General features: G+C 36.1%; 1 protein-coding gene across 4 annotated transcripts in view; it reads left to right on the top strand.

Moving 5' to 3' along the window:
* Positions 1-12759, top strand: part of DMD (dystrophin) — a 767992-nt gene that overhangs the window by 643024 nt on the left and 112209 nt on the right. For all 4 annotated transcript variants that reach the window (XM_062488103.1, XM_062488102.1, XM_062488105.1 and 1 more), the window contains 2 exons: positions 2652-2730; positions 11706-11766. In XM_062488103.1, coding sequence (XP_062344087.1) covers positions 2652-2730; positions 11706-11766 — 140 coding nt within the window. The remainder of the gene's footprint in view (positions 1-2651; positions 2731-11705; positions 11767-12759) is intronic.

Here is a 12759-nt window from a genome sequence, read left to right as displayed (position 1 = left end):
TATGGCTTGTTTATGAAAAATAAGAAACACTTTTAGATGTCAATGAGAATTTTTTTTCAATATTCATGACGCATTTACCAAGACTTACATGGATAGAATCTCTTTCTTCAGATTGTTGGTGTATAAGTCACAAAGTCAAATCCAACTCTGATTTTATTTGTTTAGAGACACATGGTCCTGTAAGTTGAAGCAAGGATTGTTTCAGTGGGTGCTTTTTTGTACATCATTATCTTCGTTACTGTGGGTTCAAATCCTGTTATTTTACCGTTTATGTGTTAGTTTTGACAAAATTAATAGAAACTGACTGCAGTGATCTTCCTTGTTCTACCACCAACAGTGAGTTCATCTTTTACTACCTGTTACCTAAAAGGTATCATGCCAATACATCAGCAAGTGGTATTTCCTGGCAGCCAAGTGGTGTGACGCTTTGTACTCTCAGGTGATATTTCCTGGAAAATACTCAAGATTTCTTAGTGCTTTCTTCTTCTCTCTACTGAAAAAAAAAAAAATCTACCTCTAGAAAGAGGTATTTTCTGGCTCACATCCAAAGCTGTTCAGTTGGAAAGTTTACCCTGAAATGTGTAAGGTACTTTATTTTGCTGATGTACATAGGTAAAAAATCTTCAGGTTAATAATTTTGTGCAGTTTAAAGGTCATCCATATTTTGAAGGGATTGGAATTCTCATTTTTAGCACACTTACAGAAGTTGCCTAGGCTGTGTGCTGGCAGTTGTCATGTGTACTAAAGGGTTCCCATGCTCTTTTCTGACCACTGTTTGTCTGTTGGAATTTTTCTATATTAAACACTGCTCCCCACTGTTTGTAAAGTTCTCATTATCTTCAGGGATTATTCATGTAGGCATGTACTTTTTCCATCCTGATTGACTTAATGAAAAGTATGTACTAATATAAAGGATGAACCAAATATTTCTTAATTAACCAATATTTCCTAATGACAAAGTCAGTATTTTATGAGGTAATTTTAAGACTATTCTAGAGTATATACGTTTTCATTGCATTTTTCCAGTGGTTTTTATTTGCATGTGTTTAGGTATGTTCGAGATTATTTCTCTAGTCTTCATTGAAAGGTCATTTCTTGGCTAAAAATAATAGCACATCAGTTAATGATCCTCTACTTAAGCTAATTATACTGATGACTAGAAGCAGCTCTTTTGTGGTTTTCTATGCACTTACAGACTTCCCCAGCTTGTATCTGTGCAGTGAATTGGGTGTGAACTCAAGCTCAAAGTCAGTCCCTGGTACGAAACATTGCTTAACAGAAACATCTGCCCATGCAATTCAGTGGGAAGCCAGAAAAGATGACATAGAAATGAAGAAAGCTGCAGGAAAGGCACCTGGGAAATTGTTTGAGGAAAGAAAGCAAATGGGCATTTTTGCTTATAGTGTTAGTTTTAAAATTGTAAGCAAATAAATCATGTCTTGGCAATAAATTGCTATTGCTTAGTTAAACAAGGTTTTGAGGTCTAGGGGTTATCAGGCAAACATACACAATCATATCAAATAGCTCATTAATTCTATCATTATTTTTCCTTTTTGACTGTATCATGCCCAGCTACTATGCATTAAAATATATACAATACTACACCAACGAAAACAATTCCCTGAAAGTTTTAAAATGTGGATTGCTTTTTACTTGTACAACTTATTTGTTTCCTTGTTATGTATTTTCCAGTTAGGCCAATAAAAAATCACTTACCTTCTGCTTTGCCAGTGTTGATGGAACACTTTTCCTTACAGGCAATATTTAAGTGAACCTGCTTCTTATTAGTTACTTTATTTATTGCATTTCAAAATAGTCTATCATTACTTTCAAGTATTTTTTTCCTTGTTTTATCTAATCCCATTCTTGGGTCTAACTTATTTACATCCTTGTAGCATATAGGCTATAAAGGGACTGGTAGATGCCACTCCCACACCAGGGAATCTTATTGTAACCACTTCCTTTTGGCTGCTTGCTCAGTGCTCCACTTCACTGCGATATTCAAGGGTAAAAATAAAACCAGTCCTAAACTATTGTCTGTGTTTTCACTCAGTACACCAACCCAACAAAACATTAGGAACATGTTCTTCAAAAGTCTGTTCTGAGGAAAGGGTTGATGGGCTACGATTTGAGTGATTAAAAAACCAGCAAAATGTTTGTACCAGCTGCTCTCTTTTGGTGAACCTCATTTCAGCACTTGGTTAAAATATGGTTGTCCTGCCCACATTAAAAGAGATTACTTTTTACATGCTGGTTTATAATATTGTACTTTCAAAAATACTTTAGAAGTGGTTTCAGAAAAGTATTAACAGATGGATGTTCTGACTTCAGTATTGGCAAGCAGCAGTCATACACTTTTCAGGTACATAAAGCCAGGCCAGTTTGTTCTACCTTTATTTATCAGCCTTTTCATTTTCAACTTCTAGCAGCAGTTGAGATGGGGGACATCAAATTAAAAACCGAACTATTTTTTAACTTCTTTTTGTCCAGTAATACGTTTAATCTCATCTGAAGACCCTGAGGGATAACAATTGTTGCAGGAAACTGCTTAATTTTAAACTGAATATTCGCTAATGAAAAAAATGATCTGACTATAATTGCTCTTTGTTTCATGTCTAGAAAAGAGTCATTTTTTTCTCCTCTCTTAACAGGTGGCTGTTGATGAGCGCATCAAGCAACTGCATGAAGCTCACAGGGATTTTGGCCCTACATCCCAGCATTTTCTTACCAGTGAGTGATTTCTCATTTCCCATTCTTCTTGTGCAGTTTGCATACACATTTAATAGATAATTCTGTAGCCATGTGCTAGTTGTTGTAATGGATTTCTCTTTTAGATTGTATTACAGTTCTTTTCTTTTATTTTTTTTCTTTTTTTTTTCCACTGGAGTGTTAAACAAGTTCATATTGTCCAGGTCTGGGGTAAAAGGAGAACGTCTGCCATCATCAAGTCTCTTTGTCCTGACATCTATCTCTACAAGGCTCATCTTCATTGTTTGGGGGTTCCCTTTAGGACTAGCAAATTATAATTATGTTTAAAAGAGTTTCTGGCAATTTTAACCCAGAAGTGATTAAACCCCCCGCCAAAAAAAAAAAATTTTTTTTGGTTTATCTGTTTAAAGAAATGTTCAGCTCCAAAAAGGGGAAAAATAAAACCTGCAGGAAAAATAGCTTTCATGATTTGTTCACTTAACAGAGTGGTGAGAGGATCAAAACCGGGGTGGGAAAGTTGGCAGAAGAATGGCAGCTAAGTAAACTTTTTACAGCTCTGCATAAAATAAAATTGCCAGCAAAATTTCCACTTTACCTCCACGCACATTTTATTATCAAGGATGTTTTGAAGTACACTGAAAGACAACTTGAAACACCTTCAAAGGTCCAAGGCAGTGACTAAAGTGAAGCTTCTTAAAGGCCATGTCTTTTCCATTGTACTTCAATTAAGGAAAGTCAACAGTAAAGCTTTATTTAAGAGATTATATCAGCAGAACAGAACACAGTCGCAGGATAATGGTCTCCTACATGCAGAGGGACAAGCTATCCAGACATTGGAAATAGATGTTACTATTATTGCACAGCTACATTCACAGTGGGATAGAGGGCAAACTTTTTTTCAGCTGATACTGCATTGTAATTTTAATAGGTTAACCATTTTCCCACTGAAGATCTCAATGGGAAACTGAAAATTCTCAGCAGGATGACCTGCAAAATCAAAACCAGGGTTGATGTTGTGCCGTATAGGACTAATGCTGTTTGATTCAAACCTGAACCTTTTTTGTCAAATGATGATCCTATGAAGAAAAAAGCCCTGTTTTCATTATTTCTGTTTCAAACACACTTTTCTTTAACTCTTGATCACTAGGAATAATTTATCAGCTCAATATCTATAACTGCAAATCAGACTTGTCAAGATTGAATGTGCAGGAATTACAAGGATGTGACATGAACACAATATTTAAGCAGATATTGGTTTTTCCTTGTGAGCTATGTTGTATTCTTGGTGAAAGAATAAATTTGTAGGGTAAATTAAGCAAGCCTGGAAGAGACTAGAGTGACCTGCACTGCATTATCACACTGATCAAGGTGTCTTTGTTCTCTGTGCTGGTGTTGAGTGCAGTCAGACAATTGGTGTGATGGTTATGTCCTAGGCACATTCTGCCTTATTACTGATAAACTAGATTGCTCTAAGAGGTGATCGGTGTTATGATAATCCCCTTTTTTAGCCCACCCTCCACCAGTGAGATATTATTCTTCTGTCTAACTAAGTACAGCCAACAAAGTGTGGACATCATTCTGGACAATTCATGTTGTTTGAGGATCACAATAGGAAAAGGAGCCAGGTGAAAACGTGTTGACTTTGGAAGTAGTCAAATCACTTAGAAAAGTGGGCATTTGCTTATTTGTTCTCTCTCTCCTAGATGTGTGTACAAATACATAATCTTACCCATGCATGTTAAAGTTAGGTATTTGAAGCTCTGAAAATCTCTGCAAAATCCTTCCCAAATCTATAAGTTAGGTCACTGAAAACTGCCAGTACATGCATCAGTCCCATCTTTCATAAAGACCAAATTCCAAAAACATCCACTGTCATGTACTATCACTGTGCCTGGGGAAAATACCATGCTTTGACATGCTTTTTGTGTACTATCTCTGCTGCATCCCTGCACGGATGGAAGCACATCTATGAGAGAGAGAGCACTACAGGAGAGAGTGCCAGAGTCTTTGCCATCCAGCACTAGTGTTTTTTCTGCACCTGTGCTTTTGGGGGTGAACAAGTCAGACACAAAGGTTGCCAAACAAAGTCAGGCAGGTCAAATGCAAGTGAATTTAATGGCCTATAAATTAGGTTTCAGTATATGACAGACAGAGTCCAAGCTGATCAGTCTGTTGCAACAGCAGTGAAATTATTAATCATAGCAATTTTTATGGTTTTATTTTATAAGCTCAAAACTCACAGAGCATTTTTATCTAAGGAGCTGACACACACATAAGATCAATGCAAACTATAATTAGTAAGGAAAATAAGCAATCTATTGACTGTTGCATATCTCGTTTATATGCCAGTAATAATCAGTTCATCTTCACTAACTGAGCATCAACTTTCCCTCTTCCATACATACTTGTTCATCTTAAGGTGCAAGTAATAATATCTGTTTATAGTCTTATATGAAAAATTATCCTTTATATAGTTGATATACCTTTAAGTAATTCTGCAAAAAGGCTGGTACTGCAGTCAAGGTCACATAAAATCAGTGACTGAATTACATTTCTCTCCTATCCAAAAAAAATAAATATGATCTGCTTATCATGGTAACTTTTTCATGTGCTTGTTATTATTTAATATATAGAAATTATAGCATCCTCTGTCTTTCTCTGCTTGGTTAAAACTAAAGCTACACGGGGCTGTTGAAAATCTAGCACGAAAGTAATGGGGGAGTGATGCAGGGACCTCATATTTGTTATGTCCTGTGAGGCAAGCAATCAAATGGTAGTTCCTGTTTCTAAGAACTTGCACCCTGTTCTAAGGGCTGTTCATAGAGCTATTTCTGAAAGAGATTGGAAATAAGGTGTGAGCTAGAGAGATAAGGCGTGAAAGAAAAAAAAAAGTATTCTTATTTGTGGCATTTTTAAATTAGAGACAGTTTTTCTCCATTGTCTTTTCATGCAGTTCAGCATTCTTTTTCCACTCTTTCATCTTTTCAGTGACCAAGTACCAGTGTTTATCAATGGTGTGGCACAGGATAATTCAGATGTCTCTTGGATGTAAGTTAAAGAGATAGTGGCAAAGGAATGGGATCCCCTTATGTTTCTCAGTCAAGGCTTCAGTCAGCCTCAAGTATAAAAGACTCTTATCAAAACTGGCCATTAATTTTTACATTAATTTGCCTCTCTCCAGACCTTCTACATTTTTAATAGGCTCTCTCAATCCCACTCCTAGAGCTTCTGACTTTCATGCTTCCCCAAATTCATTTTGCTCTGCCAGTGTCCACAGAGTCAGTCCCAGCTCCAGCTCAGCTCATTCCTTGCCAAGGACACAGAGCATTCACAACAACAGTGAGATACATCTGATATGTTTATTACATGGGCAAGCCTTTATATCATGAATTCGTAGAATGAGTTTGTTGGTTTTGAAACTTGCTGTTTAATTAGAATTCTCTAAATCAGGGTGCAAAACCCCAGCAAAAATAAGATCTTTCTATTAAAGAGAAACTTGTAAATATTTAGCAAAGTAATTAAAAGAAAAATATGTGATCCTTTCATGGATGGTGATGCTTAATTTGGGAATTGTATACAGTAACTGAGGTGTGAAAAAGAGAATCTTCAAATTTTAAACATAATGCCCGCTCCAAAGTTTTCAGTGACTCCTCTGGAATAATTTTAGTGTTTTGACTTCACCCTTATTTTTCTCTGTGATTCTGCCTCTTACAAAAAATGAGATTCATTGTCTCTTGTTGGAAGACCCACTTGTATATGTCACAATGGTTAATACTTTTTTTTGAGATGCAATAAATGAGAGGTAGTACTGATGTCAGATTGTTTCTAATATCATTTGCAGTTCTATTCAGCAATCACTCATATTTTTTAATGGCATAGTGCATGTGCATTGCTGATGATTGCTGAAAAATAGAAGGTGTTGCATCTTTTAAAGCCACGTGCAAACCTTGTAATTTACTGTTCAGCCCCAGTATGGGCCATCTTTTAGTAAGTATAGCATGTCAGTGAAGTGACTGCATGAAACAGTGCTCACAGTATAACTGGCAATTACTTGAGTGTGACTGGAAGATTCCACTGGTTTCAAGGCTCAGACAATATGGACTTCTGTCAACATGAAAAACCTGGGAATACAAGGAACAGAAAGAATGTTTAGGTTTGCAAAACTAAAAGGCTGATATACCCATTGTCAAAATTTTGTGATTCATATTTCCCAGGCTATGAGCTTTTGCTGCCTACATATGTCAGTACCAGACTAGATCCTCATACCCAAATATGTGCTAGGACCTGGAGATACCTAACAGGAGATGCCTCACTGTGCCTTTCAGTTTTGGACTTGTAAGTAAGAGAAGCATTTAATTCAGCACAAGATGAGGCAGCCTTAGCAGCTTTCATTCCGAAACAGAAAGATGATGAATGCTAGAGCCATCAGTTTGTATTGTAAGTGACCAGAGTGTATCTGCTGCATTTTGAATCAGATAATTGTTGCTTTAAAATAAAAAAAAAAAAATGTTCATGGGATTGGGCTTTGTAACCTAGGTCTCTGCTTCTCAGGATAAGGTCCAAGCTGTTAAGGTTCCGATCTGAGTCTTTTTTCTTCTTATTTCTGTGCCTTTGTGTTTTCTTTCAGTTATTTAGGCCACTCTCCTGAGAAACTGGAGATGTGGCTCTGAATTTGTTCAAGCTGGGGGAGAAGTCAAGTACTCACTTTTCCCTGCTTCCCTTTGAATGCCCATTCAAAGGGATTATTATGCAAAGCAAAGACTGGGGAAGCTCTTTCTTGCACAGGCAGATGTCTTTAAAAGGGCAAGTCCTGCTAATTAAGACATCCAAGTATAAAAATGAGAAGGCTCCGTGACTCTTAGGACACTTTACCCATCCATCTGATTACTTTCCAGTCCAAGCAACTGTATCTTTAGCTCTTATTTCTCACTGCATACATATTGTCTTTCACATATACCTTTGACAAGCAAACATTGAAGACCATGTCCTTTCATCCATGTCCTTTGGAAAAATGGTTTAATATTTTTAGATACCACAGGAAATGTTTTGAATAGAAAATATCACCTGGTAGTAGAATAAAGATAGAGGACGAGTGGACACAAACAAATCAGCCTAACTCTGAGAACTCTCTGAAAGCAAAGGGATTTTGCTATGCTATTTTGCTTTGCTATGCTATTGGCATCAAAACAGAATTTATGTGAATAAATAAACAGTTTCTTAAATTTATGTTTGTATTAAAGTATTAATTATGATAATGTTGGATAGAACAGTGTAAGTCACACAGGTCATGCAGGTAGAATTCCCAGGCTGAATCAGATAGTTATTATCATTAAAATAGGAAATGTGAACATAATTCAGCACTTTGCTGACTTACAGGTGATGGCCACCAAACAAGATAATGGGAACATAAAAATGCACTCACCTTTAACTACCACGATGCTGAAAGGAATATATAACAAATATAATAGAATTTTAACAAAGTGAGAAAAAGATAATTGACAGGATATATGTAAGAGTGTATCAATACTACACAATGCTTCTTTGTGATTTCTGTCCAAAACCTTTTAGTTAAAAATTAAGTCAAAAGATTTTTCTTTGTATTTAGAACTGAAAAAGTACCTTTAGAACTGAAAAGTACAAGTGTAAAGTTTAAATGTGGACATACCAAATTTACTCTTTGAATAGCTGAAGGAGAAATAGTTTACCATTGGTAAACATGCATGTATTTTTCATTAGTTTTGCAGTGCTAAAGTGAAATATTTATATGATTATTTTTTGTAGTATCAACTACTACCATCCTGTTTAATATTTCATTCAGATCCCTGCATAGATTAAAACAGTACTGAAGTTCAGAGAGCCAGCATGCCACTGTTTCATTATACATTCTGCCACGAAGTAAGAATGTTGGTTTACCAACAACAACTGTGTTCACAGGCAAAGCAAGTCTCAGCTCTTAGAACACCTACAGAAAGAAATAAAACTCAAAAATTAGCTAACCATTAAAATGTATGTCAATGCAAATAAAAAAAAGGAAATTTAAATTCACTCTTAAAATTCCCTGTATTTCGTTATGGTATTTAATTTCAGTCACAACAGCATTGAAAGTAGCTGGGTGTATTGTAATGGGCTCTTTCACTTTGCCAGCTTGAGCAATAAAACACTTTGGAATTACTCTCAGCAAACAGGAAATGTCTGCTTCTTGAGTGCTGTAGCACACAGGGATATTAGAGCATATATAAAAAAAGCCTTTGCTAGCTAGACTTTTAGGTGTACTTAACCATTTATTTGTACTGGTTTTGTAATGGATAGAAAACCTGTACTGATAACCAAAGATAAGGAACAGTTGGTTTCAGCTTCTTGGCTTCTGCCAAAAATGAAGTGATTATTCTCTGTGTATAGCTGTAAAAAGTACTGAACATTTTATCAACTCAAATTTATTCAAGGTTAGAATCATCCAAGAACCCAGAAGTGTATTATAGACAGCTTCACAGCAACCTCTTGAAGGAATACTAAATCCAATTATGCAGAACATCACAGAATTGTTTGTTATTCCTATAGCACTGAGCTGTCATGAAAGCAAAAGTATTTGTTCCTCTTCTAATGGATCAAGAACACTATCATATGTAAGATTCTGTGATAATAAGTTATGACTGCAAAGCTCTTACCCAGATTAATTCAGAAGCAACAGAAGAAATACATCTTCTGGAAAAACACACAGCAATCTATTCTGTCCTTTAGCTATTGAATTAAAAAAAAATCCTAAAGTGGCATAACTGTAACTTGAGAGTGTTCCCATTGGGAATGTTAAGGATTGCTTGGGAGAGAAATATGTAACAAGGTCAATTTTTATTTAATACCGAAGGGTATTTTGTTTTCAAAAATGATAACTTAGTTTAGTCTGATTTGACTTATTCCTCAGATGATGCCAATTGCCATGGTGGATCACATATTAGCCTACATTAGGTTAGTATTACTGAATGAAAGCACGTAAACAAATCACACAGTGATATCTCATGGTTCATACCTTTGAAATTTACTTTTCTTCTTTTAAGAATATGAATCTGTGTAAATGTAAGTCATAGGAAAGCAATGACACTCAGCTACAGATGGCTGGCTGGGGGTTGAAGACAGCAGAATGTGCAGAGATGCTGAGGTAGAATTTTCACAACTCCTTGGCCACCAGCAATCTGAAAGAGGGTTATTATATTTATGGAGAGAGACTTTTTGAGACTTTTCACAAGGGCATGTAGTGATAGGACAAGGGGAGCAGCCTTAAGATGAAGTAGGATAAGTTGAGACTGGGTGTTAGGAAGGATTTCTTTACTGCAAGAGTGGTGAGGCACTGGAAGGTTGTCCAGAGAGGTTGTGGATTCCCCATTCTTGGAGGTATTCAAGATCAGGCTGGATGGGGCTCTGTTTAACCTGGTATAACAGGAGGTTCCCTGCCCTTGGTAGGCAAATTGAAACTAGGTGATCTTTAAGGTCCCTTCCAACCCTTTCCCTAGCTTCTTGACATTGTCCAAAATGAAATTCATTCACCCTTTCCCAGCCTGTAACCTGTTCCTGCCAGCTCTTCCTTCTCCTCTTCAGACTGTCTATAATGGCACCAGTTTCTCCCATGTCTGATTTGTGTCCCCTCTGTGGAGTCCCTAGTCTCCCTCCACACCTTCTTCACAATTCATGTGCAAAAGTAGTGAGATTTCCCCATACAGCTATTTAAGAAGCACATTTCATCTCTTTCCTTTAACTCTGATTTCCACATACTCCAATATGTAGGCAAGATAGAAACTATACTTCATTCTACAGACTAACTTCTGGGAATCTGGTACAAAATAGGTGAAATATGTATATTGGTATTTATTATTTGTGTGGATTGTGATTTGCTGATTTTGATAAAGTGACTCGGGATGTGGTTTTTAAAAGTATCTATTTTGTATAAGAGAGGGAAAGAAAGTCAAATGGTTCAGAAGCTAATTCCCAGTTGTCTTGGTAACAACTGCTTTCTTTTCTGAACAGCAGGGGTCACTAAAAAGAAGGGTTATACTGGGTGAAGTGAACAGGCTTTTTTTTTTATTCCCATTAGATCACTTTTCATATGTTTTCAGTCTCAGTCATTATATTAAAGAAATAAAATTATTTGTTCTACTTTGTTTGACAGAAAAAAAACTCCTGTTAAAAATTATCTCCCTGATTATGGCCTAAACAATAAATTATCTCTGCCTCTAATAAAATATGATTTATAATTCTGTTGTCAAATGAGTTTCATAAAAACCTATTTTACAAAATATTTGCATTGTGTTGTAAGCTGATGTTGGCATATAACACCATGATAGCCAAGAGTCAGCAAAGTTATTTCCTCTCTATTTGTTGTGATCATACTGTCATTTTCTCCATTATTTGCCGTTATTGGAAGGCAGTAAGACACAATTAGTAACGTGAGGAAAAAAATTAAAATGTCCATCATTTAGAACAAGTCAGCAAGAGAACAGCAACAAAAAAGATACTTAGATGATATCTCAGTGTAATTTCACTCAACATAAAATATGAACAAGTGCATAATTCTGTTCTTAGAAGGATGGGAAGTGCTGGCCACTAAAGGAAAGAAATAGAAGAAAACCCAGTCAAACACCTTAGCAGGAGGAATCCTATAAGAGAACATGCCAGAAAAGATAGGTTGCTTTCTCTGCTTCGTATCTGCTCTGTAAGCTTAGCTTTCAAGGAGTTTTTGTATTTATCTTTGCAGCTGAATGAGTTCAATTTCTCTGAGATTAGGACAGAAGTTTCAGAACAGCAGGTTAATCCTTCCTGCTTTCCTGCCTTCACGGGCAACTGAGCAAACAGACCTGTATCAACGTGGCTGAGTGTAGAATTGTAATTCTGGAGATTAACGTTGTCTTTCCTGTTTGACCTCCACATTTCTCTTCTAGGAATGTTTGTACGTATGAATGCATGTGTGCAGTTACTTATTTATTTGTTTGTTTGTTTGTCATTAACAGCTTCTGTCCAAGGCCCCTGGGAGAGGGCAATCTCACCAAACAAAGTGCCGTATTACATCAAGTGAGTATAAATAGCAATTCATTCCAGCTATTTACATTTCTTATTTAAGAGGAGAGTTAGTAATTCTCTTAAATGATTGTGAACTGCTCCTATAGTGTCTAAATAGGAAGGACAAAAAGGAGCAAAACCTGCAATACATTTCACAGAAGTGTGCTAGTTACCTAAAAAAACACAGTGGGATGCACTGATTTATAAGTTGTTTGGGTTTATGCTACTATAAATCACCTGCAAATGAAGTAAAGCTTTGAGGTACCTGGATAATAGTTTAAATTGTGCCATTGCCCTCTGTGTGTATGTGTGCCAGGTTTTGCAAAACAAAACAAAACAAAAAAATTGTAAATTGCAGTTGTGTATGTAACACCCTAGGGGTTTTTAACCCTATATATTTTAAATGGTTTATAATAATTTAATTAATTAAGAATTTAATCATTTATAATGGTTTTAAATGCACATGCTCAATACTATGAAGTTCTTTAGGGACAGTACTTGGTAAAGTCCATAGCTGAGGAATGGCAAGGGTCAATTAGTCCCTAAAGGCTAATCTTTTTGAGTTTAGTTCCCAAATTAAGCTAGTTTGCTTTAAGGATTGTGTCTGCACAACAAACGAGAAGAACATTTTTTAAAAATCACAATTTGGAAATATATGCTTCTTATGCCCTAAGCAGAACCACCATACAACAACAAAAAAAGATGGTTTAATACATTTTTTTCTTCTCTTTTGAGTTCTTTACCTGTAACGTGTGCTTTGAATTACTTATCCTACTTCTGAAGGAAACAGGTGATGCAATGCAAGCTGTAAACACTGTAGTGCAAGTAACAAAGACATGGGTATTGTTTAATACACCAATTTCCATGGTTTCTCTTTATACTCCCTAAACACTTTGCAAGCTCAGCTAGTGTCACTGAAGCCATTTGATTACAGAAGGCTCTTGCAGTGGCACTTCAGTTGCAACTTGCATAACAGGATGAACTTCTACAGCAGCCTTAGAACAA

Source organism: Cinclus cinclus, chromosome 2, assembly GCF_963662255.1.
Source record: "Cinclus cinclus chromosome 2, bCinCin1.1, whole genome shotgun sequence".
Classification (NCBI taxonomy): domain Eukaryota; kingdom Metazoa; phylum Chordata; class Aves; order Passeriformes; family Cinclidae; genus Cinclus; species Cinclus cinclus.
The sequence above is the reverse complement of the archived record's forward strand: the minus strand, read 5'-3'. Positions and strand labels throughout refer to the sequence as shown.